This window comes from Juglans regia, chromosome 11 (genome assembly GCF_001411555.2).
Source record: "Juglans regia cultivar Chandler chromosome 11, Walnut 2.0, whole genome shotgun sequence".
In the NCBI taxonomy this organism is placed as follows: domain Eukaryota; kingdom Viridiplantae; phylum Streptophyta; class Magnoliopsida; order Fagales; family Juglandaceae; genus Juglans; species Juglans regia.
Window position 1 is genome coordinate 25,918,042 of NC_049911.1, and position 24,911 is coordinate 25,942,952.

A 24,911-nucleotide genomic window follows, 5' to 3' on the forward strand; every position below is an offset into this window, starting at 1 on the left:
ATTTAAAACATTTTTATACATGAGACTCACAATCTTTTTCAATTTTCTATAAAATGTATTAAATTCATATTAACATTCAAACATATTTTAAACTCAGTTCAAATGAATCTTACATAACTCCCTCTATTATTCAACTTATCATTATTTATAAAGAATTCAATTCAGTTCAACTCAGCTCAATATACAAACACGACCTAAATTTTAAAATGGTCGTCCTATCTCTTAAGTGCGTGCTGAGACATACAAATTCTATACCTAGGAGCATATTTTTACCATACTATTAAGAATAATGATAGGGTTACTATTTTATTATAATTTATTTATTATTTTTTCTGTATTTAATTTTTTTAATTTTTAATTTTAATTAATGATTATGGAAGTAAATATTAATAAAGTTATATATTTTTTTAATTTTTTTTTATGATTAAAGATGTTAAAAAAATACTTTAAAAAATGATAAAAAAAAAATTGAAATACATTTAAATAGATAGTAATAGAGAAGAAAGCCTATCGCTACCCCACCATTAATTCCTAGGAATCTTAGCTTTGACTCTTTGACCAAGGTTCAAATACGCTTCTCATTTCCCTATTTCTTAGCAAATATTTTTCAATGGATTTTCCTTAATTTTATTGACTTTGCCTTATCCATTTTGGATAATGCGATGGTTCTTCCTTCGTCTTAGATTATTGGGTCTCAATTTTAAAGCTAGGTACGTTCTTTTAACGTGAGGTACAGGCGTAGTTGGTGTCAGTTCAAAGAACTGGGCTTGGGGGGGGGGGGGTGGTCCTTTGTTTCCGCATTCTGAAGGGTAGTTCTTAGTATGGATTCGAGGGAAAAAGATCACTTTGAAGTGGATATTGAAGGCGGGGTTAAGTGGAATAGCAATATGGTGAAATCTGGGGTAGGCAATGTCGACGATGATGATGTAGAATTGGTGGTGATAGAAAGGAGGTTGGGAGGGGATGATACGGGAGACCGAGAGGCTGATGTTGAGAAGATTTCTGTGGTTGGAGAGATGCATAAGAAGAATGCTAGAAAGCCTCCCAAGCCGCCAAGACCTCCTAAAGGGCCATCAATATTGGATGCTGCTGATAGGAAGTTGGTTAGGGAGCTGGCCGAGCTTGCCATGAGAAAGCGTGCAAGGGTTGAACGAATAAAGGCACTGAAGAAGATTAAGGTAGCTAAGGCATCACCTTTAAACAACAGCGGCCTTTCTGCCATGGTCATCACACTTATCTTCTTCCTCATTATAACTTTTCAAGGTAGAGTATCCATTTTGTTGTTCCATATATACCATAAATTCTTTGTGTTAACTTCATGCGTTGTATTTCGGTTCGGTTGGGTTTGATCTAAACTCAGTAGGACAAAACATCCAAAATTTACCTGCTAAAAACTTGGCATCGGTTTTTCCTCCCAATTTGGAAACAAGTATGTATTGGCCTTTTTGGTATCCTGGATATTGCTTACCCCCAAAAAAGTGGTATTGTGTGTATAATGCTGGAGACACAGAGCTTCCTGTTTGTGAGAAACTTACTCTTGAAGAAGCTACTCTCGTGGCTCTATATTACTTCTTTTGCTATTGGCGACTCCTTTCTGGATTTTGTTGATGCTCAGAACTTCAGACTTTGATTTATTTCATTGTTCTCTTCTTTTCTTTTTGTCCTCTTGTATACTTCCCGTCTACCAGGGATGTGTACCCGTTCATTTGTTTATTTTTTTGACACTTAGGACCACAATTCATGGAATTTTGGTTGTCGTTACTGAATTAACGTTGTATGAAGTCATATCTATCCTCAAATCTTTAACATTGTGACACATTCCATAGATCTTTCCAGAGAATTCTTTAGTGGGTTTGAGTATGTAAAGTGATGCTAAGTTAATATCTTAAATTTTAGTTTCCTTCCAAATTTTCATTTCAACCTTGTGGAAAAGTTAAAAGCTTTGTGTTTCTCTTCTAGTCTATATCATGTGGCCTTCTTAAGCATGTTATGCTTTCTGTCCACCAATGCAGTGGAAAACAACGTCAACTGATCAAATCTTCTGATGTATGATGTGTGCTCCCGAACTTAGTCTTCAAACCTTCTATAAATTATATGTTTGCCCACTGAAATTGCAGAGGGAATGCGATCTTCTGGGGGACAGAAATTTTGTTTGGAATGGGAATACATCAGTGTCAGTTTATTTGAATGCAAAATGTAGGATCCATCATCTGTTGATTGTGACAGATAGCATGGGGGATGAAAGGCTTCTTCAGATAATTTTAAGAAAAAAAGATTGTTTGAGGGTTTATATTGATTTGCATCTTGGACTGCAGCATCTCTTCTGATTACTCAACTTTTTCTGATGTTTCTGTTCTAGTGCGAACCATGCCTGCTATGGTGCTATTGGGTTCTTGGTTTCTCACTCTGCTTACACATGACATTAAAAAATGGTCCACTTATTTTTGTGATTATCAATTATGATGAGATATATAACAAATGCTATGTAAACAGATATTCAGATTATTCGTTGATTTTCCTTTTCCCCATCATGTCGATACTTTTATACATTGCATGAGCATAATGACCATCCAGGTCCCATTTATCTTAATTTATCCCATTCATGGAGTAAGAAATGGACTATTATAGCCTTTTCTTTCTATATAATCTAAACCATTGCTTCAATGAGTCCACTCAAAGTTTTATCAACTTCTTAATTTCATTTTTTTTGCTTTCCGCTTTTTTATAACTGCACTCGACAATTTAACCATGATTTAAAAAGCTATGGAAGATGGAATGGAATTATTTCTTGATTTGGTTGAGTCAGTGATTGAAAATCATGGAATGGAACAATTTCTAGTCTGTGTATTGCTAAACAATACCTGTTTGTGTATATATATATATATATATTACTACGTTGAGAAAGATAATTCACTCACTGATTCATGTTTGCAAGCTTTCTTTTCTTTTTCCACTGTTACACAGTCATCAAATTGAGCTTTGGGTATTCATTTTAAGCTTTCTAATTTTTCTCTGGTAATAATATCACACTTCAAGGATGTCATCTTCCTTCTGCTTTGAGCAGACAGTTGTTGCAGAAGATTTCTAAAATCTGATTGTATGCGACTGCAATTTGTTTGTGGTTTTGTGTGTAATATAAAACTCATCTGGGCATACTTCTGCACGGAATATTTGGGTTCCAAACCCTAGACATGTCTTCTGTGGAGGGGCTTTCTATTGTCTGTGACCGAACATAACAATTTACCGTATTTGTATGTGTTTGTGTGATATACATATCTATGTTGGTGAAACTTTACTTGTAGGATTAAGTTCCAAAAGCATGGACTTATAAATTGTCTGTGACTAAACATGTTCAATTGATCCCCGCTTGTATGACACACACGCGCGCTCCAGGCTTCTTTCTCGTGGAGTTTCTGAAATTTGATTGTCCGTGACCGGTTTGTTTGTGCTTTGTGTGTTATCTAAAATTGTCTGCCTATGCTTTTGCACTAAAAATTTGGGTTCCAAACCCTAGACATGTCTCCTGTGGAGGGTTTTTCTAATGTCTGTTAACGATCGCCCACCCCTGCATATGCCATGTGATAAAACATCTTTATAAATTGTCTTTGGCTAGACAATTTCATTTGGTCCCGTGTTGTATGATATTATATATATATATATATATATATTTATTGTTGGTAAAAGTTTGCTTGCAGGATTAAGGTCCAGAAGCAGTGCAAGTGTGAGGTTACATGGGTCTCCTGAGCCAGCATTGGCCGCGAGCGAGGGGATGATATCGATTCAGTATCACAAGGATATTTTTGTGTATAAACGCAATGGACCTGGTTCTATCTCCCTTAGGTTTGAATTCCTTTTATATGATGTATCTTCTCATGCCGAGTGTTTTAAGTCCAAGCTAACTAAAGTACTGACCCCATCCGTATTCCATGGTAATGCAGCTTTGCAGAAGAACAAGATTCTAGTTCAGGTCCAGGGAATGAAGTGGGTGAAATTGCTAGATGATTCGAAGTCATTGAAGTTGTGACTATGAGTGCTCTCACATGCAGGGCATCATGGCTGCTCATTTACACTTGACATTTCCTTCCTTTCAAGATTAGCAGGTTCTAATAGGTAGCAAAAGTCAGCCTGAAATTAGAGATATTAATGCTTAGGTTGTCATTAATCTAATTTAGGTGGTTGAGACAAATATTTCTCCACACTTGTTTGTATAAAAGCTGTCGAAAACAGAGTAATGATTCTTAACGGTCACATCTTTTAGCAGATCTGAACTTTTTTAATTATAAAGAAATCGTAAAAGTAAATATATAAATTGATATATTTTAATATAATATTTTAAATTATAAAATTAATTTTATTATAAAATAGATTTAAAATATTATATAAAACTATTTCAGTCTATAAATTTATTTTTATAAAATCTATTTGTACTTATAATATTTTTTTTCATTTATGTAAAGCAACGTGACTGTAACAATCCGACCCTAAGATTAAGATATAAGATAAGTTTTATGTATTTTTTTTATATATATTTATAAATATTTTATTATTATTATTATTATTATTATTATATCAGATTTTATGAGAGTTTTAGTTTGAATTTAAATCTTAACTTTTCCTATCTCCAATAATCTCATCTTATAATTCTAGCCTCAAACTCATCTTAGACTCCAAACATTATTAACATTCTTGATAAAACTCCTAACTACCGAAAATTCCTTTTATCAGCCATGCACATCTCTAACTTATTTATCAACTCACATGCACATGCACGTACGCCTCTCAACTCCAAACCCGTACGTCTCTTCTTCTTCTTCACTAGGGTTTCCGTAGGTCTATATATAGAGGCTCTGTACATCAGACCCGCGACCCCTTCCTCTCTCACGGCAAGCAGCATCCATGCACGATCAATGCATGAAGTAAACCGCCAGCCCACTGTACAGAACCAGTCTGAAGGAACCTTCACGTTGTAGTAACAAGTCTAGCCCTTGCTTGCACCCGTGCCGTAGGAAGCTCCTCCACGTCTCCTTCCTCAGCGACAGCACCGCGAAGAACCACCTAGATCCGCCCTAGTCCACCGTAAACCGCGAACAAACCCATACGACAAGCCCCTGTTTCAAGCAACTGAAAACAGAGGAAACTGTAGCCCTCCGTGGCGACCTCCTTGCCAGACCACGCCGACACCACTTCAAGGGACATCGGAGCACCACCCACGGTGACAGAAATTGCCGACCGTCCTAGTCCCGTCGCACCCACTCCCTTCTGGGAAGCCCACTGCCGTCCGCCACCCTCACCTCCCTCTTTTCCTCTCGGTAAACATCTCTCTCTCTCTCTCTCTCTCTCTCGGTGTCGCACCACAACAGAGAAGCCGCTAGTTGCGCCGCCGTGACCCCCGCTTGTCGCCTGAACCGCCGCGCAGCCCATCTCCGTCGCATACTCTCTCTCGGTGAGCCCTCTGTTTTCTATTGCACGACTTCTCCTTATGTTTCTGTCCGTGTGCCATAAAACCACCATGAAGCATTGTTTCACAGCCGGGCCCTTGGACCTTATGTATGCTGGGCTTAATTGATAAGCTTGTGTTTTAAAGAGTAAAATGGGCTTGATCTTCAACAACTGATTTAGTATTTTTATTGTGCTTAACATTAATATTTTTAAAGATGAGTGTTTACTTAAGTAAATATATTAGTCAAATGCTCTTTTTATTAAGAAAGTGTTTAAAGAATTTAAAATGTGTTTTGAAGTATATTATGGAGCCTATTATTTTAGTTAATTTTCCTTTATCTATTTAGTTGGATGTTAATAAAATTATTATGTTATACTTTAAAAATAAGTTAAGGAATAAATTATGAGTGTTGAATAATATTATGATTGAGTCTACTTTTATTAAATCGAATGTTTCCACCAATTATTTTAGATTTATATATATATATACATACAGTTAAATTATATTTGAAATATTAGATATCATTTTTCAGCAGTAAGAGTTTTTAAATTATTTTGAACGATTTATTAAATGAGATTCTAATGTCTACTTTAGTAGATGTTGTTATAATTATGCTATTAAAGTTGTAGGTTGAAAATAGAGAAATATGTTAAGAATATTTAAATGATATTAATATTTATTAGATTTCTTATAAGAGTTAATAATTATGTTAAGAAAGGAAACTTATTTTAAGAATTGAAGTTTTATGACTTATTTTAAAATAGCTAAAGTATTCTACTAAATTATAATATGTTATTAGTATTTTAAGTAATTTAAATACTTTTATTGATTATGGTGTTACACAAAGATTTATTTGACTACCTATTAGATTGTGAATTTGATTTAGTAGGATATTAGTAAATATTGTTTCCAAACAGATTTAGTGGTAGTTTTATTTCGTATAGGTGTCGAGTTACGAAGTGATATTCAGGAAGAAGCACAGCGAGGTAAGTAAATTTGATCATAAATTAAGATCATCACAGTTAGTTTATATGTATGTATTATTCAAGCCAGTTCTTCGATAGCCATTATTTATGAACCGCTCATGTCATGTGCAAGCATGTCATCCAGCATAGCATACGATCATGCCATTCCGCATCATGTTTAAATTCAGAAATTATGATTTATGTATGTAATATGTCATGCATCTCATGTGTATAAGACACGTAAGCCATCTTAATTTCAAGTGTAAGATAAGTTCAAATCAGTTAATAAGATGGCCATTCAGATGCATGGTACCAATGGAGTTCAGTTTCAGGATGGTGTGCAAGCCACAAACTCAGTCGTGGTCCACCATAGTATGCTAGAATACTATCAGCAGTTCCCCTTGCTGCAGCGGGATGTGGGGCTGGTGCACAACCTTGCACACAGGGTTAAGTGTGTTGGCCAGTCAGATAAGTCAGATAAATCAGTCAGTTAGTTCAGATAAACCAGTCATACATAGCATAAGCATCAGCATGAATAGTCATGAATTTTAAGCTCAGCATGAAAGTTCTTATGAAAATCTTATGTTTATTAGGTTTTCGTTGTGATAGATTTCTTACTGAGTCATCGACTCATTTTAGTTTATTTTCATGTTTTTAACCAACCAGGTGAAGATGATGATTACGAGTAGGCAGGCCAGGAGTAGAATGAGCATTTTAGTTTTTATTCAGACTTTCTAAAATAAAATGTGTCTTTTATGACATGAATTTATTCAGTTTATTCCTTTAATGTTTTTGGGAAGACAATTTTATTAGACCTTTTATTTCATAATAAATTACTTCAGTTTATTTTTCAATTATGAAATTAGAGAATTGCTTGCCGGGTTTATTTTTATGAAAAACACGTGACACTCTTAGCCTACGGGAATGGGGTGTTACACCAACCGACACTTATGTTTTTTGATTTTTTGGAGTCAACAATGGATACGGGGCCTTGATACTCCTCGTTCCCCCATTTATTATGATCATAGAGAAGAGTTTTCAGATGTTCAAAACATCGTTAACTTTCTTTGGAGAAGGGAGGACTCACCTCACCCTCCTTTCAAGCAGTATGCCATTTTCAAACCAATCATCCCATATCAACCCTTTCTTGATTCTTCTTCCTACAGCGTCGTCGGGATTGCACGGCGTTTACGCATTCCACGGCTGTATGTAGTATTACTCAAATAAAAAATATGTGATTTCAACATGTCTCTAAAAGGGTTGGGGGGTGGGGAGAGAGAGTTCAATATCAGCAGCACAAGCAAAATTACATTCAGTTTGGGTTCATGGACAGGCAAAGCATTGTCATATACGCTTATTATATCCTCCTCCTTCCGAGAAATCTCCTTTGGTTCAAAGACCTTTTACGTACCTAATATAATAATTAGAATAGAATGATTTCATGATTTTTAGCTAAAGAGAATTTGACGAATGAAATCCCAGCTAGTTGCACAAGCAAGAAAAGTGACAGACAACATTATCTGTACCCATGTCCAATCAAGTAACAAGAGAAAATTGGGGACCTGCATATGTAATTATCAATAAGTGATACACAACAACGTTCATGGTTCCAACTTCTGAGTAACATTGTCGATTTCAATTTGAGTGGTTCAAGATATTCCTTGATTGGTTGGAGTATTTACTAACAAAAGATTATATCTTTTGTCTTCCATGTTATGTTTTCAACAAAAACTCAATTGGAGTACGTCCGTTCAAATGCGTTAACGATAGAGAGTTTTCAAAACAGGAAAAAAGTTAAACAACGAAAAAGGCTGTTCTTTTTTTTGTGTCATGTGAGTAAAGACTTCAGTTCACCACATAATGTTTCTATCAATGCTTATGAATATTTGATCAACCAATCGCAACATATTGACAAAGTGATCCATCGACAAACAGCACAACAAATTTTAAAGAATCGATTTCAGCTTAAGGTTTCGTAGATGCTATTTGATACTCATTTTTCAAGCATGTGCTTTTAGAGGTCGGAATGGAAGCTTAAATTCTAAAAATTGTGGTAATTTTATTGAAATGTTGAAACTTTTAACCTCATATAATAAATATATTGTTGAAGTTGTCTTGAGAAATGCCTCACAAAATGTCAAATATATCTAAGGGTTTTAACCGGTCCGGTTTTGAGCGTATTTTAGAACCAAATCAATATATATCGATTTTGAGAATTGAAGAACCGATATCGGACCAATTCACTCCCGAAACCAGTACTCTCGATTTTACCAATTTCAGTCTGGTTTTGCTAATGAACTAGCAAGGTCGGGTGCGTAGAAAGTCCAGCTTGGAACAACAAACAGATAAATAAAAAAAAAATTGTCTAAATATAAAAATGATATGCAAAAAAAAAAAAAAAAAAAAGAATTATAGTAATACCATTATAGTATACGTTCATAAGAATCATATTATCATATATGTTAGTGATAATATGATAGTTACATAAAATTAAAATTAAAAGATCTTATGTTATAGTAATTTTATGTTCTTAGATTATTATCTGTGAATTTTAAGATTTTAGAATGTCATGTCATATTAAAATCTTATTATCACTAGCATTGAATTCAGTGAAGGTGTCGACGGCCACCACATGGACCGCCGACTCTTTCTGTCGCCACCAAAATGGTCCTTAACCATGAAGGTTGTGCACACTGCGTGCAAAGGAAATGCACGAGGTTGGAGATCCACACACTTGTTGTTCATGAGCAGGAAGGAACCACCAACCGCCACTAGGGGTGGCAATATGTGACACGACCCGTTAACTCAATACGAACACGACACGATAAAAGCGGGTTAGGGTTTAGCCTTAAAGGGTTCGGGTCAAAACGGGTCGACCCGTTAAAACACGATTGCTTAACGGGTTACTAACGGGTCAACCCGTTATGATCCGTTAAGAAAATTAAATTTACCTTTATATCCTTAGACCTAAATGGCAAGGAGGACGCTCAACTTCCTTCTTCAAGTTCTAAATTTGTTTAAATCTGTGTTTTTAATTTTTTATTATATTTGAGATTGTAACATTAATATATTTACATTGTATGTTTTGTTTATTATATTTGAAATGTAATTTTAATAATGAATATTATTATAAATTGTGTGGATCATATTTGTTTGGATTGTAATTTTAGACTTGTAGTTAATTTTTCATTTTTTATAGATATTATTTATATTTAAATATTTATATAAAATCAATTAAGTCAAACGGGTCGTGTCGTGTCATATCGTGTCTGTTCAACCCACTAACGTAAACGGGTTGAAACGGAACGGGTCATGTCGTGTCGTATCGTGTCAATTTATTTCTTATTCATTAACAGGTCATAACGGGTCGTGTCGTGTCAACTCGTTATCTTACCGTGTCGTGTTTGGGTTTGAAATTTTGACACGAAATCCTTAACGGGTCGTGTTTGTGTCGACCCATTAAGTGTAATGTACATACTTTGACATGACACGAACACGACCCGTTAACACGATTTGACACCCCTAACCGCCACCTAAACAATCAGCATTTTCTGTCGCTGGCGAGGAGCTCCCCGACCATGGCAGCTTTGCCCGTCGTTTCTTCCTCGCCGGCAACCTAGAAGCTAGCATGAGACACTAGCTACAAAGCCCCACTCGGGCACTGTCAGGTATCTTAATCTATTTTCATCATAATAGACCGTTCAATATCATGGGCACCTTGGATCTGTATCATTTCCAAAACATGGATGCTCGTGGGCCTTGCCCATGCGCCTTAAGCCTACACCACACTCTAGCGAAATGGAAGCTCAAACCTGTGATTTGGATCACTTACACTAAACTTGTTTGATTTTTTGGTGTGATCGAGCTTCGTCTCCTGCCACAATAGTGCAGTTGAGCTCTGTCTCCCTCTACAGCCTTGCGGTTGAGATTCTTCTCTCTCCACAGTCGTGTTGAGATCCCTTTCTCGCCACAGCCATGCGGTCAAGAACCTTTTCTTGCCCCGACAGTGCGGTTAAAATCCGTCTCCCGCCATGGCCCTGAGTCAAAATTTGTCTCCCACCACAACCCTACAGTTGAGACCAATCTCCCACCCCAACAGTACATTCAACATCCGTCTCTTGCCATACATATGCAGTCGAGACCTGTCTCCCGCCCCAGCAATATGGTCGAGATTCATCTCCTGCCACAGTAGTGCGGTTGAGATCCGTCTCCCTCCACAACCTTGCTGTCGAGACCCGTCTCCTACCCCTGCAGTATGATTGAGATTCGTCTCCTGCCACAGCGGTGCGGTCGACATTTGTCTCCCACCACAGTTGTGTGGTCGAGATCTGTCTCCTGCCAAAACAGTGCAATCGAGATCCATCTCCCGCCACAACCGTGAGTTTGAGAGCTTTCTCCCACCATAGTTGTGCGGTTGAGACCTTTCTCCCGACACAACATTACGGTCAAGATCCATCTCCTACCACAAACGTGTGGTCAAGATTCGTCTCCTGCTAAAACAGTGCGGTCGAGATCCATCTCCCACCATAGTCGTGTGGTTGAGATACTTCTCCCGCCATAGCTATGCGGTTGAGACTCGTCTCCCGCCATAGCTATGCGGTTGAGACTCGTCTCCCGCCATAGCAGTACGGTTGAGATTCATCATAGCAAAGCAGTCAAGCTCAGTCTCCCACCAAAGTAGCACAATCGAGCACATCTCCCGCTAGGTCTACTCTACGTGAGCACACGAGTTGCCCCTCAACGTGGTCAAGCATCTCCTTCAACAGTCGAGCTTCGCGCTTACTCCTAAAGCGGTCGAGTCATCCCTCCTAGATTTTCAAGCCGAGTTCCACACTCGCCCCTAGTGCGGTCTAGCAATCTCTAGCCTAGCTCTTCAAGCCGAGCTCTGAGCTCACATCTAGTAGGGTCGAGCCATCTCCCACCTAGCTCTCCATGTTGAGCTGCGTGCTTGCACCTAATACGGCTGAGCCATCTCTCCCACCTAGCTCTCCAAGACGAGTTCCACGCTCACATCTAGCGTGGTCGAGCCATTTCCCACCTAGATCTCTAAGCTAAGCTTCGCAGTTGAGCCATCTCTCGCCTAGCTTTCCAAGTTGAGCTTCACACTCCCCCTTAGCGCAGTCAAGTCATCTCATCTCCAGTCTCTCTCCAAGTTGTGCTCCACATTTGCACCTAGCGTGATCGAGTCATTCCCACCTAGCTCTCTAAACCAATCTTCGCTCTCGCACTTATCGCTGTTGAGCCATCTCTCGCCTAGCTCTCCAAGCCAAGCTCTACACTCGTACCAGCGACCAAAGGAGGAAATAGCTTCCTCAAGCATTTCCCTCATGCCACCTCGCGCGGCGCAGGTCACAACAAACAAACTCTAATATCAATACCAAATTGGGAACATCCACATAAAATTACCTTAAGGGGCAAAAAATCTGCTAACTCCATAAAAAAGCAAAAACGTTACTATCAATGAAAATAATCACTTTGCTAAAAACAGTTGAATGCAATTATCGACACACTAGGTGATTTGTCCTTCTATTCATACAAACAAGTGTCTTAAGCTCAAATTTTGCAAACAAATAAATCACTTCAAGGCCCTTACTATGAGTTTCACAATCTTCCTGAGCTCTTCCCTCGGAGATCTTCATTGCTTTGCACAGACAACAAATAACCAGGGACCGGTTCTCAAAATTTATTTTTCTATAGGTCTCTAAGGATTATCTTTGTCATGGCTTGATTTGAAGATTCTCAAGACTATCTTGTTGAGCAAATCGATCTTAAGAAATCATGGGCATACTGTTAGGGGTAAATATATAAAGCCCAAGATGCATCAGGCCCAGTCCACTGTAAAGTAGTCATTAGAAGCAAAAAGAATGAAGTAAAAAGACAAATTAAAAGTTTAGGAGGAAAAGGCAAGTCAGACATGTAAAAGAGAGATGGTGAAGTGACATAAAGCTAACATTTCTAGCAACTATCCCCAAGACCTCAATAATGGAGACTTCTGGGCGACTACTGTAGGAGAACTGGGGGATCTTCTTCAACCTCACCACGAGAAACTTCTAAGATATGATCTTCTCTAAGCTAAAGGGGTCACCAACCTCCATTGTACCGAGAGATACGAGCGATCATGAGAGACTGTAGAATACTCATATCATAGTGGATTTGACATCCAAATGACCTGTGGACGTAAGTTCTCTACTGAACCACGTAAATCCATATGTCTCATTCTTTATTTATATTTTTTGTATTCTTTTACTATTTACTGCTATATATGGATGTAAGTATGGGAACATATCGACGACCCGAATTGCTTTTGTGGGCTTCCGATCACATCGTAGTGGCTCAAGTCTCCTCCGTGGGCCGGTGATGACTTTTTCTCCTATTTCGATCTATTGAACGATTTTTTGTCTTAACACATACATATACCTAGCTACAGTTTAATTTGAAGCCGAGGAATTTCTAACTATCTGCATGCAATGAGCTTGGCATGGGACTAATGGATGATCTGATGATAGTACGTATATCAATAAAAGTACTATAACAACCCAATGTAAATTGAGTTTTCCTGAGTATTCGAAAGTTCAAAATTGAGCATTTCTGGTTTTGATATTACAACAATATTATATAATATAAAGATAAATTATCATATTTGAGCTAGTACTAAAAAATTACTTAAAATTAAAACCAAGAGTTATGCATGCAGGATGGGCTATTTTATAATTTAATATATATATATATATTTATATATATGTTCACACACATAAAGATCACATCTAACATGATTTGTATGGTTACGAGAATGGCAATATCTGATCGACATGCATGCATCAGTACCCGTGCAACGACTTTGAGCCGGCTTACGCTTCCACCAGTATCGATTACGATACTATTATTGTTATTATTATTGATGGTGTATGTATACATTCGTCTATAATATATGCATGGACAGCTAATATATCCCTGGCCAGCAATTTTTTATTGTTTCTTCAATATGATTCAACAAATTGATCATTAATGTTGTCTGTCTTTACTTGGAATTCCATAATGCATATCTTTTACGCATAAATAATATTTACTAAAGAAATTAAAATAAAGAGTCGGACTACTCTGTCGTCAATGAATAACTGTTTTTTTAATTTTTGTTATTTAAATTTTATAAATCAAAACTACTTATATATAAATAATCTATCCATGATCGAAATAAGAACAGAATATCTTTTATTTTTTACTATTCATCATGTAAACGTGTATAAAATGGTACCCACAAAAACCGTACCTCTTTCGAATTGAAGATATTTTCAATTCTTCGGATATTTATCATTAATTAGTCAAATATTGGCAACTTAAGGAAATTGCATGATGGGACGAAAGGTCAAACGTTTCGGAGCTGGCTCTTGTATATCGAGTAGATCGACGTGATGCCATTAATGTTGTAATAACATGGGTAGACCAAGGACTTTTTTATATCTGGCTCTGTATATATAGTCCGGCTTCTGCTTGATCCAATACAACTTAACTAGCCATATATGATTCTACGATATATCGAGTTACACAGCCAGCATCCGTACCAATAATGTCTAAACCATATTTCTTCAAAACCCTCTTCTTGTTTTTCTATTGCGTTCTCTTTAGAAAACCTAAATATTTCCCAGCAGGACTTCTCAGCAACAACCATTTAAACCAGTTTCAATGTCAAAAATATAGGACTGCTTCTCTTGCCCTCAGATCAGACCTCTCGAGCAAAACTTTGATGTTCAGTGTGGAGGGAGCTCTGCTAAAATCATCGTCCCTTTTCCCATATTTCATGCTGGTGGCCTTTGAAGCTGGGAGTTTCTTAAGGGCTTTTGTTCTCTTGCTTTTATACCCTTTCATTTGTTTGGTTAGTGAAGAGACGGGCTTGAGGATTATGGTCATGGTTTGTTTCTTTGGGATAAAGAAAGAGAGCTTCAGAGTTGGAAGTTCCGTTTTGCCAAAGTTTTTCTTGGAAGATGTTGGGTTGGAGATCTTTGATCAAGTGCTGAGAAGAGGTGTGAGAAAAGTATCTGTGAGCGAGCTGCCACTAGTCATGATTGAGAGTTTCCTAAGGGATTATCTGGAGATTGATGTTGTTGTTGGGAGCGAGCTAAAGGTATTCCGTGGCTATTTTGTGGGACTCATGGAGGAGAAGAAGAAGAATATCATTGGTTTAGAGGAAATCCTTAAAGAGAATAAAGCTGTAGGTACAAACATAATCGGCATTAATGGACTCTACAAAGTTCATGATCATCACCAACTATTCTCCCAACATTGCAAGGTACGTATCGATCTCTTCTAACCTCTTTTACCAAAAGGAAGTTAAAAAAAGATCGGCTTTCAAATCTCCATGAATTATATATATATATATATATATATATAGCAACTCTCTATCGCTTTCTCTTTCGATCAGTATTAAATCTGCTTCGTAAAATTGTGGCAACAGGAGATATATTTGGTTGACAAAGCTGACAAGAGAAGCTGGCAAAACCTACCAAGAGAAAAATACCCCAGACCACTCATCTTTCACGATGGTAGATTGGCTCTGCTACCAACCCCTCTGAATGCTCTAGCTCTATTCGTTTGGGTGCCATTTGGGTTTGTCCTTTCCATTTCCAGGCTTTTTATTAGCTTATCACTGCCCACCGACGTATCCAATCCTCTCAATGCCTTTTTAGGAATGCACCTCACAGCTCCAACGTCAATGCCAAAAACTCCACATTCTCTTTATCCAAACACCAGCAAGGAATTACATAAATCCAAAGGTGTCCTCTACGCTTGCAATCACAAAACTCTCGTGGACCCCATTTTCCTTTCTGTGATCTTAAAAAACCGTTCTCTTAGGGGTGTCTCGTACAGCCTAAGCAGGGTTTCAGAGATGTTATCACCCATCAAAACCGTCCGTTTAACAAGGAACCGTGATCAAGATGCCAGGACAATTGAGAGTTTGTTGAACAAAGGAGACATGGTTATTTGCCCAGAAGGGACGACCTGTAGAGAAGCGTATCTCTTGAGATTCAGTCCCTTGTTTGCAGAAGTGGCAGAGGAAATAGTCCCCGTGGCAATTGACTCCCATGTTACCATGCTTTATGGCACGACAGCCGGTGGGCTCAAGTGTCTGGACCCGTTTTTCTTCCTCATGAACCCAGCACCATCGTACACCCTTCAATTCCTGGAGAAGGTGTCTGGTTCCTGCACTTCTCTAAATGGGGAGAAATCGAAGTTCGATGTCGCAAACCATGTGCAAGGTGAGATCGCAAAGGCTCTAGGATTTGAATGCACGAAGCTTACACGAAAAGACAAGTACGTGATATTGGCCGGTAACGAGGGGATTGTCTGTCATAAATAGTGGATAGCCGAACACGTTTGGGTGAAGAAATTGCCCAGTAATAATTGATGCAATGAGGTCCATGCATCTGTAATCACTTCTGTTGCGTAGTGATCATTAATTGTATATGATTACAGCTAGCATGCATGCATGCATATATATAAATAAATATATATTTATATATATATATATATCGTGTGAATTCCAAAAATCGTGGCAAAAATTCGTTTACAGCGTCTTATAACCGTTGACAAATTACCAATGTAAAAGAGTCACAGTTGCTCATCTAACCACCGCAACAGTTACGCCGCAAAATGGAAGGAGTTTTCATGGTGATTGAGACGCCGGGAAAGACCTTTAAGCACTCTGCCTCAATTGTAATCCATCTGGTTGTTGTAATTGTCGCAAACAATAGTGGACTGCTTGCGGGGTTGAATCGTCGCAAACAACCTAGTACTACGATGGTTTGTTTCGTCGTGAATAACTTGATTTTTGACACTTCTAGATTGACTGGGAAAATTTGTGGCGGTTTGTAATATTTTGGTAGACTGTAAATTAGGAGAAAAAGACGAGGATGCAATTAATATAGTGCAGAAACAAATTTCTAAAGGACTAGACGTTTCAGCTGTTTGATGCTCATGCATTACTGCTGAGTAACATGGTAAACATTACCTAATCAATGTGACTCATGATTTGCCCTTACTACCTTAAATATATATATATATATATTTTATTATAATAAGTGACTATCTAATTGTGAATAATAATTTTTGTTATTTTTTCATTAATTTTTCTGTTAAGTCTGTTAAGTCTTATTTTACCAAAAAGTTTTTAAAACTCTTGATCATTTGACGTATAACTCTCTTGAAAAATTTAATGAATGATCATATTTTACCAAAATGTTCTTAAGACCCTTGACCATTTGACGTGTAGCTCCCTTGTAGAATTTAATGAAAGATCATGTTTTACCAAAATGCTCTTAATAGTCCCGCGGTTAGATACTTTGTTAAAGTTTTTTTTTTTAATCTTTATTTTTTATATTTCTTTAACCTTGTATTTTTTCGAGACCGTTCTCTAGTATATATATATATATATATATATATGAGATCAAATAATCTATACAAATTCTAAATAGATAAGTCTCATGCAAGTCCTCGTAAAAAAGTAGACCACACCTTAAAAGGGTATAAAAAAATATTTTTTATTAAATAAATCTAATTTTTTACAAGAGACTTGTCTATTTAAAACTTGTACCTAACATTACTCTTTAATAACTATAATTTTTTTTAATAAAAATCTAATTGAATTCTTTAGATTGGATATTGGTGTGTTTGGCTAGCTTAGTTTAAAGAAAAAAAGTTTACATACACAAAGATGGTATACAAAAATAAACTCAGAAATTGACGTAGATTTATATAATTTGTTGAATTTACTTTATAATAAAAGTAACTTTTTTATAAAAAAAAAAAAAAAAAAAATTATAATCTGACGTATTGTATCAAATCACATCATTTTATAAGTTTACTTTTGTATAATTTTTTTGTGGCTAAAATATTTGTCTTTAAAGAATGGTTAATTTTGCCTCAATTTGAATATTTCTATTCCTGATATGTTTTGATTTAAGTTATAGAGTAATTTAAATAACTGCATCTTGCAAATTAAATAATAAAATTATGCATGGTGTGGCTCCACGCCAACGTATAAGTAGAATGTATTTTAACAAAATCTACAAGTAGTATAATTTAATTTGAATAAAAAATTTTTAAATTTAAATTTTATATATCAAGTAACGTAAATCTTATCAAGTGACGTAAATAATGTGTTCTACGATTTAAGAATAAAATAACTTATTTTATAATAAATGGGCTCAGTATATTGGGCCTCAGCAGCTGTACAACCTGTCAGATTATAAATTATTCACAATGGTTTATGTAAAATACAGTTTTATGTAAAATATAAAGAAAGTTAATCAAAAGTCTCTTCTAATGGATTTTGTATTTTGATCTTTATTTTACACTTTGTTATAGTAACCCTCTAGATGTAGAGAATACTGTTCACAACTCTAAAATATTTTTAATTCTTTTCTTTTTCCTTTTATGTTTTTCTCCACTGCTTTTGTTTATCAATGTTTCTAGGTGTGTAACTGGTTCAGTTCGGTTTTGGACATGTTTTAGAACCAAACCGATATATACTGGTTTTGAAATTTGAAGAACTGATACCGCACCGGTTACACCCATAAACCTGTACTTCTAGTTTTACCCATTCCGATCATATTCGATCCGATTTGTCGGTATATTATATAGTATATATATTATAGGATATAATAATATAGTGATAATATATTGTACTGTATTATAATATATATTATAATTTTATTATAGACTACAGTGATATATTATAGTATATTATAATATAATATATAGTAATATAGTATTAGTATAACTACTAATACAATAGACTTTAGTGATGATATATATTTATTTATATAGGATTTTAAAATTTAATATTATATTAATTAGTAATTTATTATATAATATAAAATTATTTTATATATAATTATATATATATGATATATATAAAATATATATAATACAAAAAATCATATAAAAAATATTTTATACAATATAAAAAATTAAAAAATATATATATAAGTCGGTTTAGTCTAATCCAATGTTAAAAAAAGAAAAACGGGAACATAATTAATTTTGACCGATTTAAAAAATAAATAAAACTAATATTAGACCAAATCCACCGATTCAACTCATCTCGGTTTAATTTTTCACATGTAAGTATTCCATTTCAACCACGTTAATTGGCTGTTTGAAGGTGGTGAAGGAGAGAAAAACACCAAAACCTTGTAATGGTGGTTTGGCATTTAAATTTGGATTAATATCAAATATGACACAATTATATAATATTATAAATATTAAAAAATATTACAAATATAAAAAGATATAAAAATATTGTAAATTCATTACTAATTAGAATAAATATTTAAAATGAATAAAAAATATTAAAAAAATATTTAAATGATATAGAAAAAAATAAATAAGATATAATTTATTGTAAAAATTATATAAAATAAAAAAATTAAGTTTTAGATCTCGTTTGGTTGGCAAATTTAACTGAGATCAATTCAATTCAATCTAATTTTAAGCTGAATCTAATATCTAAACACTCAATTCTCAAATTACTAAACTTATCTCAATTTAAAAAATTTTATATGTGAGACTCGTAATATTTTTTAATTTAACAATTATTTATACGTAAAACTCATATTTTTTTTTAATTTTTTATAAATATATTTAAATTTATTTTAATATCTAAATATATTTATTTCACTATCTCAATTCACTGTTGTTTATAATAAAGAGACGATCCTGATGCTCCGTAGGAATGTCTGTTACGATTCTGGTTTTGCAATGAAAACAAAGTAACGACAAGGATTCCACTGCAATTCTGGAAAGTTCCCTCTCCTTTTCCTATTAATAGCATTCCGAAGATTGCCCAGGTTTCGTTCTCAATCTCTATTCAATCCTCAATCCTCGTCCATCATCCTAGTTTTTTTCCCCTTTCGATTTGGAATCGGATCCTTTCTGATTTTTAAACTAGAATTCGGAGTCCCAACTTGTTTGGGTTTCTGTGGGATTCGTGTGGTTAGGATTGTTGTTAGGGTTTCTGATGGGTACGGAGAGGAAGAGGAAGGTGAGCTTATTTGACGTGGTGGACGAGACTGCGGTGCCGGCGAAGATCTCAAAATCTAATGGCGGAGGAGCTGCGGCTGCGGCGGTGATGAACATCAGCAGCAATAATGGTGGGATCAATAGGTGGACGGGGAGGCCGTTCTCGCAGAGGTACCAAGAGATATTGGAGAAGAGGACGAGCTTGCCCGTTTGGCACCAGAAGGAGGAGTTCTTGCAGGTTCTCAAGGCCAACCAGACTCTGATCCTCGTCGGTGAGACTGGTAGTGGCAAAACCACTCAGGTTAGTTCGGGAATATGAAAAGAGCTGCTTGGATGAAAAACGAAATTTAGGTTACGTGGTTGCTGAGAATTGACTAAAAATAGTGACTTTGATAACTTTTGATTATTGCGAGTATAATTCAATTGATATGTCCCAAATGAGATTCTGGAATCAAACAGGCAATATCTTTTTGTAGTTTTTCTTTCCGTACATTTTGTAGGCAACTAAAGTGAGATTGAGGGCGTGTCCTGTATCGGATACTGAAATACAAGTGTTTTAAATTTCAGTTCATTTCTTTTGCGGCCGAGCCTAGCTTTCTATGAGCGAACACTATCCGTTGTTTTGCTTTTTCATTGTTATTGATCCCATTGTCTGTTATCGCTCGTATGGCTTTCGTGTTTAAGACTATGAATCGTATGGAGTGGTGATTTGGGCAGCCTAGTGGATGTGGTCTCGAATTGTTTCCTACATGATGGTATTTCGTTGTGCATTTCATGATTTGAGAGAGAATTTGATTTTGTGCTAAAGCTTGTAGTACATATGTTCCTTTTGAAGTAGTTGAATCTGGAGCCGTTTGAGGTGCAGAATTAACTAGTAATATCTCCCTGTTCTGCAGATTCCCCAATTCGTTTTGGAAGCCGTTGACATTGAAACTCCAGATAAACGTAGGAAAATGATGATTGGATGCACCCAACCTCGTAGGGTGGCTGCAATGTCAGTTTCTCGACGTGTTGCTGAAGAGATGGATGTAAATATTGGAGAAGAGGTTGGTTACAGTATCCGTTTTGAGGACTGCAGTAGTGCCAGAACAATTTTGAAGTAAGCTTATTCTTCGGTTTTGATACCTCTCTGCTTCTCCCTCTCTCTCTCTCTCTCTCTGTGGGGCTGGGGTGCGGTTGTGGGTGTTTAGGGGCTGCTCGGACCTAAATTGCAAAGTTTACTCATAGCTTGTATTTTTGTGGTATGTGCTAGGTATCTGACAGATGGTATGCTTTTAAGAGAAGCAATGACAGATCCACTTTTGGAACGCTACAAGGTCATAATCCTTGACGAGGCTCATGAAAGGACATTGGCAACTGATGTTCTATTTGGGCTTTTGAAAGAAGTTCTAAAAAATAGACCGGACTTGAAGCTAGTTGTGATGAGTGCAACTCTTGAGGCTGAAAAATTTCAGGGTTATTTCTATGGTGCACCACTTCTGAAAGTTCCTGGAAGGCTTCATCCAGTAGAGATATTCTACACCCAGGAACCAGAAAGGGACTACCTGGAGGCGGCAATTCGGACAGTTGTGCAAATTCACACGTGTGAACCTCCTGGAGATATACTTGTGTTCCTCACAGGTGAGGAGGAGATAGAAGATGCATGCCGAAAAATATCAAAAGAGATTGCAAATCTGGGTGACCAGGTGGGACCTGTGAAAGCAGTGCCTTTATATTCCACCCTTCCACCAGCTATGCAGCAGAAGATATTTGAACCAGCTCCACCTCCAGTGAAGGAGGGTGGTCCTCCTGGAAGGAAGATTGTGGTTTCCACGAACATTGCAGAAACTTCTTTAACCATTGATGGTATCATATATGTTATTGATCCTGGGTTTGCAAAACAAAAAGTTTATAACCCACGAGTGCGTGTTGAGTCCTTGTTGGTATCTCCAATATCTAAGGCTAGTGCACACCAGAGATCAGGGCGTGCTGGAAGAACACAGCCTGGGAAATGCTTTAGACTCTATACTGAGAAAAGTTTCAATAATGATCTTCAGCCACAGACCTATCCGGAAATATTAAGATCAAATCTAGCAAATACGGTTCTTACCTTGAAAAAACTGGGGATAGATGATCTTGTGCATTTTGATTTTATGGACCCCCCTGCTCCGGAGACATTGATCCGGGCACTAGAGGTTCTGAATTACTTGGGTGCATTAGATGATGATGGGAATTTAACAAAGCTGGGGGAAATCATGAGTGAATTTCCACTAGATCCTCAGATGTCAAAGATGCTCGTTGTTAGCCCTGAATTCAATTGTTCAAATGAAATTCTGTCGATTTCTGCCATGCTTTCAGGTACTGTTTTGTATCTTGCTTTCTTCTTTGGTCTGCGTTGAGTCTTGTCTCGCGAATATAGAACAATTGTGTTAGGCTGCATCATTATTGGATGCACTGCCTTTACTGATGAGAAAAAGATTGTTGGATGCACTGCCATTGGTCTGGCTTGTGCACTGTCATATTTCTGTGCGTATAATATCTTCTAACTGCTGTCACATGCAACTACATGTGCCTGGGGTTAGAATACTGTGTCAAATTAGGTTGTCATCAGCAACTGTCTTCTTTGGGTTCCATGCCCCCGGTTGGCATGCACCATAGGATTTCTAAGCAAGTGCTGATGCAGATAGTTGCAGTTTCTCAGTATTCTCTCATGAAGCAAATGGTATCGCGCCACTATGCATCTGCTGACCTCCGTGGGCCTCCTCTGTGATAACCAATTTCTTTCTTTAGTACCCAATTGCTTTGTCCGGCCTAGGGAGGCTCAAAAGGCTGCTGATGAAGCAAAAGCTAGGTTTGGGCACATCGATGGAGATCACCTCACGCTCTTGAATGTATATCATGCCTACAAGCAAAACAGTAAGTAGTCTATTTTAACCGTTCATTTTAATTTGCTTATTATTACTATTTTTACTACACATATACCTAGGCTTTTGTATAACAATTGAACTAGCACGCTCAGGCGATGCCCTTGTATATGTCCCGTATACCTAGGCTTTTACCCACTCTTATTGTCAATAAAAATTTATTTACCAATAAATAAAAAACTAATCATATTCATACAACTATTTTACAAGCAACTAATGTGATAGTACCACTTCATTAAAAATCTCAATTTTTTTTGGCATTACTCGTAAAAAAATCTGTTTAAATATTATAATATCCGCTTCATAAAAAAATCTTGTTTTTTTTTTTTTTGGATTTTAAATTTTACATAAATATCCTGTATTTAAAAAAAAAAAATTTGTAAAATGAGTTGTATGTGTAACATCTCATAAAAAAGAATCTATCTATAAATACTTTAATATCTCCTTAAGGAATGTAACTTATTTTTAATGCAATTTGTTTTAATATTATTCTTTGTTTGTTTTTGGGTATTAGATGAGGATCCTTCTTGGTGTTATGAGAACTTCGTCAATCATAGGACGTTGAAGGCTGCTGATAACGTTAGACAACAGCTAGTGCGTATCATGGCCAGGTTTAACCTCAAATTGTGCAGCACTGATTTCAACAGCCGTGACTATTACATCAACATAAGGAAGGCTATGCTAGCAGGATACTTTATGCAGGTAGCTCACTTGGAACGTACTGGGCACTACTTGACAGTGAAAGACAACCAAGTATGTAAAATGATTTCTTTGATATTTTTTTGTTGGGCGATCTTTATTGAGTCTAAAATATGCTGTGTCTAGGTTTGCGTTCATTGTTCTTGTAAATAAGAATGAGATTTGAGATGCCTGCATAATCTGTCTTGCAGATGGTACACTTGCATCCATCAAATTGCTTGGATCACAAGCCGGAATGGGTAATTTACAATGAATATGTCCTAACCAGCAGGAACTTTATCCGCACGGTGACAGACATTCGCGGTGAATGGTTAGTTCCAAGCTTTTTGTTCGTTTGTTTTTCTTTGCATTTATGATTCTTAAATCCTATTATGGAAATGCTTCGTTTGGATGTTGAGATGAGAAATCTGTGAATAATAATGAGATAGTTTGTGAATAGTAGTGAATAGTTTGAGATAAGATGTTTTATGAGATTTTAGGAAATGAGCGAGGAAAAGTTGAATAAAAATTAAAATATTGTTAGACTATAATTTTTTAATATAATTTTTGTTCTGGGATTTGAAAAAGTTGAATTATTTTTTGTGTTTTGTTTGGAAGTTTGGAAAAGTTGTAATGATTAGGTAATGATTAGATAAAAAGTTAGAAATTTGAAAATTTGAAATTGAAAAGTGTTTGTGTTTGAGTGGTGTTTGGATGTTGAGATGGGTTGAGACCATCCCAACCTCCAAACGGGGCCCGTCTAAGAGAATTGGTGCTGTTTTTTTGTTTTGGGGACTGTTACTGTTGCCGGCTCAATCGGCAGGATTCATAGTTAGCCATATTCCTCATTATGAATGAACTCCAGTATTGGTCTTTGTTAGTTAGTGCTGTTAATGAATCAGTCCTAAGCCTTCATTTTAGGCTTGTTTGTTAAACTAGCTTCACTTGAGCATGATCAAGAGTAGGTTGAATATGCTCATCTAGGGAGCCATGCCCCTTAGCAACTGTCTAATATTGGTTGCCTTTATATTAATTTAACTTAGCTTGAGCATGAAGAGCAGCTTGAATAGGCTCAACTAGGAAACCATGTCCCCTAGATAGGCTAGATTTAACTGTTTAACTGGTTGTTCACCCAAGCAATGCTGGACACCCTTAAGTCCAACTTTTTGGAGGATTAGATACTGGGTAATTTATCTGAGTATTGTAATTATGTTGTAGTAGCAAATAGTCTTTAGTTAATTAATGTCCTCATTGGCATGAAAAATGTTGTAAGATAAATTATCCAACACTAATCAACAATTGGTTGGGGTACAGGCTAATTGATATAGCACCACACTATTATGATCTGACGAACTTCCCTCAGTGTGAGGCCAAACGAGTTCTCGAAAGGCTTTACAATAAGCGGGAGAAGGACAAGGAGGGGAGTAAGAACAGAAAATGAAGTAATCACTATCCATATATTTTGACTCCCTTCTGCGGAGACATGGAGAGGCCATATCTTGAAAGGTCTTGATTCTTCCATTATGTCGACCTTTGGTTTACTCTCACCGGAGCCAGTTTGTCGGTGAAAGCAGTGGATACTTGGCAAAGTTCCTGTATAATGCATTACCATAGTGTTAGTTCTAGGGAGCTATAATTTTGTAACGTGAATCTATATCAATTTTTTTTGTGGATTAAGGAAAAACCTCAGATACTCTTTTATTTTGTCACAACCAAGATTTCCAGGGTCTATTGGGACAAGTACTCAAGCTTATCTGTCCCTTACATGAGCTGTGACCTGCTAACCAAACATATTTTATTCCTTCTAAACACTGCTTACTGGCCTGTGAAGTTCGTTAGAAGATCGGGTGCATCAATGGACGGTAGTGTGTATCAGGCTCAGGCAATGTGTGGAGTTTCCAACATATTTAG

At 36.4% G+C, this 24,911-nt stretch overlaps 3 protein-coding genes across 6 annotated transcripts; all 3 read left to right on the forward strand.

Annotated features, from left to right (window-relative positions):
• Positions 1-657: 657 nt before the first annotated feature.
• Positions 658-7,086, forward strand: LOC109007198. 2 transcript variants are annotated; one of them, XR_004802785.1, is made up of 5 exons: positions 658-1,263; positions 3,696-3,840; positions 3,939-4,110; positions 6,385-6,426; positions 7,072-7,086. XR_004802785.1 is itself a non-coding variant. In XM_018986766.2 (3 exons), the coding sequence occupies exons 1-3, from the start codon at positions 822-824 to the stop codon at positions 4,000-4,002; spliced, it is 651 nt and encodes a 216-aa protein (XP_018842311.1). In that variant the 5' UTR covers positions 658-821; the 3' UTR covers positions 4,003-4,248. The 2 variants fall into 2 exon arrangements, 1 of the variants encoding a protein (XP_018842311.1); XM_018986766.2 differs by lacking the exons at positions 6,385-6,426; positions 7,072-7,086 and having other exon boundaries at positions 3,939-4,248.
• A 6,857-nt stretch (positions 7,087-13,943) lies between these two features.
• LOC108982040 (probable glycerol-3-phosphate acyltransferase 3) lies at positions 13,944-15,883 on the forward strand. The gene is made up of 2 exons (XM_018953306.2): positions 13,944-14,689; positions 14,855-15,883. Exons 1-2 carry the CDS (start codon positions 13,970-13,972, stop codon positions 15,755-15,757), a joined length of 1,623 nt encoding a protein of 540 aa, XP_018808851.2. The 5' UTR covers positions 13,944-13,969; the 3' UTR covers positions 15,758-15,883.
• A 3,234-nt stretch (positions 15,884-19,117) lies between these two features.
• On the forward strand, positions 19,118-24,709 carry LOC108982044 (probable pre-mRNA-splicing factor ATP-dependent RNA helicase DEAH2). 3 transcript variants are annotated; one of them, XM_018953313.2, is made up of 7 exons: positions 19,125-19,720; positions 20,316-20,518; positions 20,672-21,756; positions 22,189-22,314; positions 22,837-23,075; positions 23,213-23,331; positions 24,315-24,709. In XM_018953313.2, the coding sequence occupies exons 1-7, from the start codon at positions 19,418-19,420 to the stop codon at positions 24,439-24,441; spliced, it is 2,202 nt and encodes a 733-aa protein (XP_018808858.2). In that variant the 5' UTR covers positions 19,125-19,417; the 3' UTR covers positions 24,442-24,709. The 3 variants fall into 3 exon arrangements, with proteins under 3 accessions (XP_018808860.2, XP_018808859.2, XP_018808858.2); XM_018953315.2 differs by lacking the exons at positions 22,837-23,075; positions 23,213-23,331; positions 24,315-24,709 and having other exon boundaries at positions 19,118-19,720; positions 22,082-22,305; XM_018953314.2 differs by lacking the exons at positions 22,837-23,075; positions 23,213-23,331; positions 24,315-24,709 and having other exon boundaries at positions 19,118-19,720; positions 22,092-22,305.
• The last annotated feature ends 202 nt before the right edge of the window (positions 24,710-24,911 follow it).

What these genes read in the sequence shown, in the direction of transcription:
- LOC109007198 (XM_018986766.2), top strand. Translation starts at nt 822, where the DNA reads ATGGATTCGAGGGAAAAAGATCACTTTGAAGTGGATATTGAAGGCGGG. An exon ending in CCTCATTATAACTTTTCAAG is followed by an intron (nt 1,264 to 3,695) that starts GTAGAGTATCCA and finishes GTTTGCTTGCAG; the next exon opens with GATTAAGGTCCAGAAGCAGT. An exon ending in CCTGGTTCTATCTCCCTTAG is followed by an intron (nt 3,841 to 3,938) that starts GTTTGAATTCCT and finishes ATGGTAATGCAG; the next exon opens with CTTTGCAGAAGAACAAGATT.
- LOC108982040 (XM_018953306.2), top strand. Translation starts at nt 13,970, where the DNA reads ATGTCTAAACCATATTTCTTCAAAACCCTCTTCTTGTTTTTCTATTGC. An exon ending in TATTCTCCCAACATTGCAAG is followed by an intron (nt 14,690 to 14,854) that starts GTACGTATCGAT and finishes TTGTGGCAACAG; the next exon opens with GAGATATATTTGGTTGACAA.
- LOC108982044 (XM_018953313.2), top strand. Translation starts at nt 19,418, where the DNA reads ATGGGTACGGAGAGGAAGAGGAAGGTGAGCTTATTTGACGTGGTGGAC. An exon ending in AGTGCCAGAACAATTTTGAA is followed by an intron (nt 20,519 to 20,671) that starts GTAAGCTTATTC and finishes GGTATGTGCTAG; the next exon opens with GTATCTGACAGATGGTATGC. An exon ending in GATTTCTGCCATGCTTTCAG is followed by an intron (nt 21,757 to 22,188) that starts GTACTGTTTTGT and finishes TTCTTTCTTTAG; the next exon opens with TACCCAATTGCTTTGTCCGG.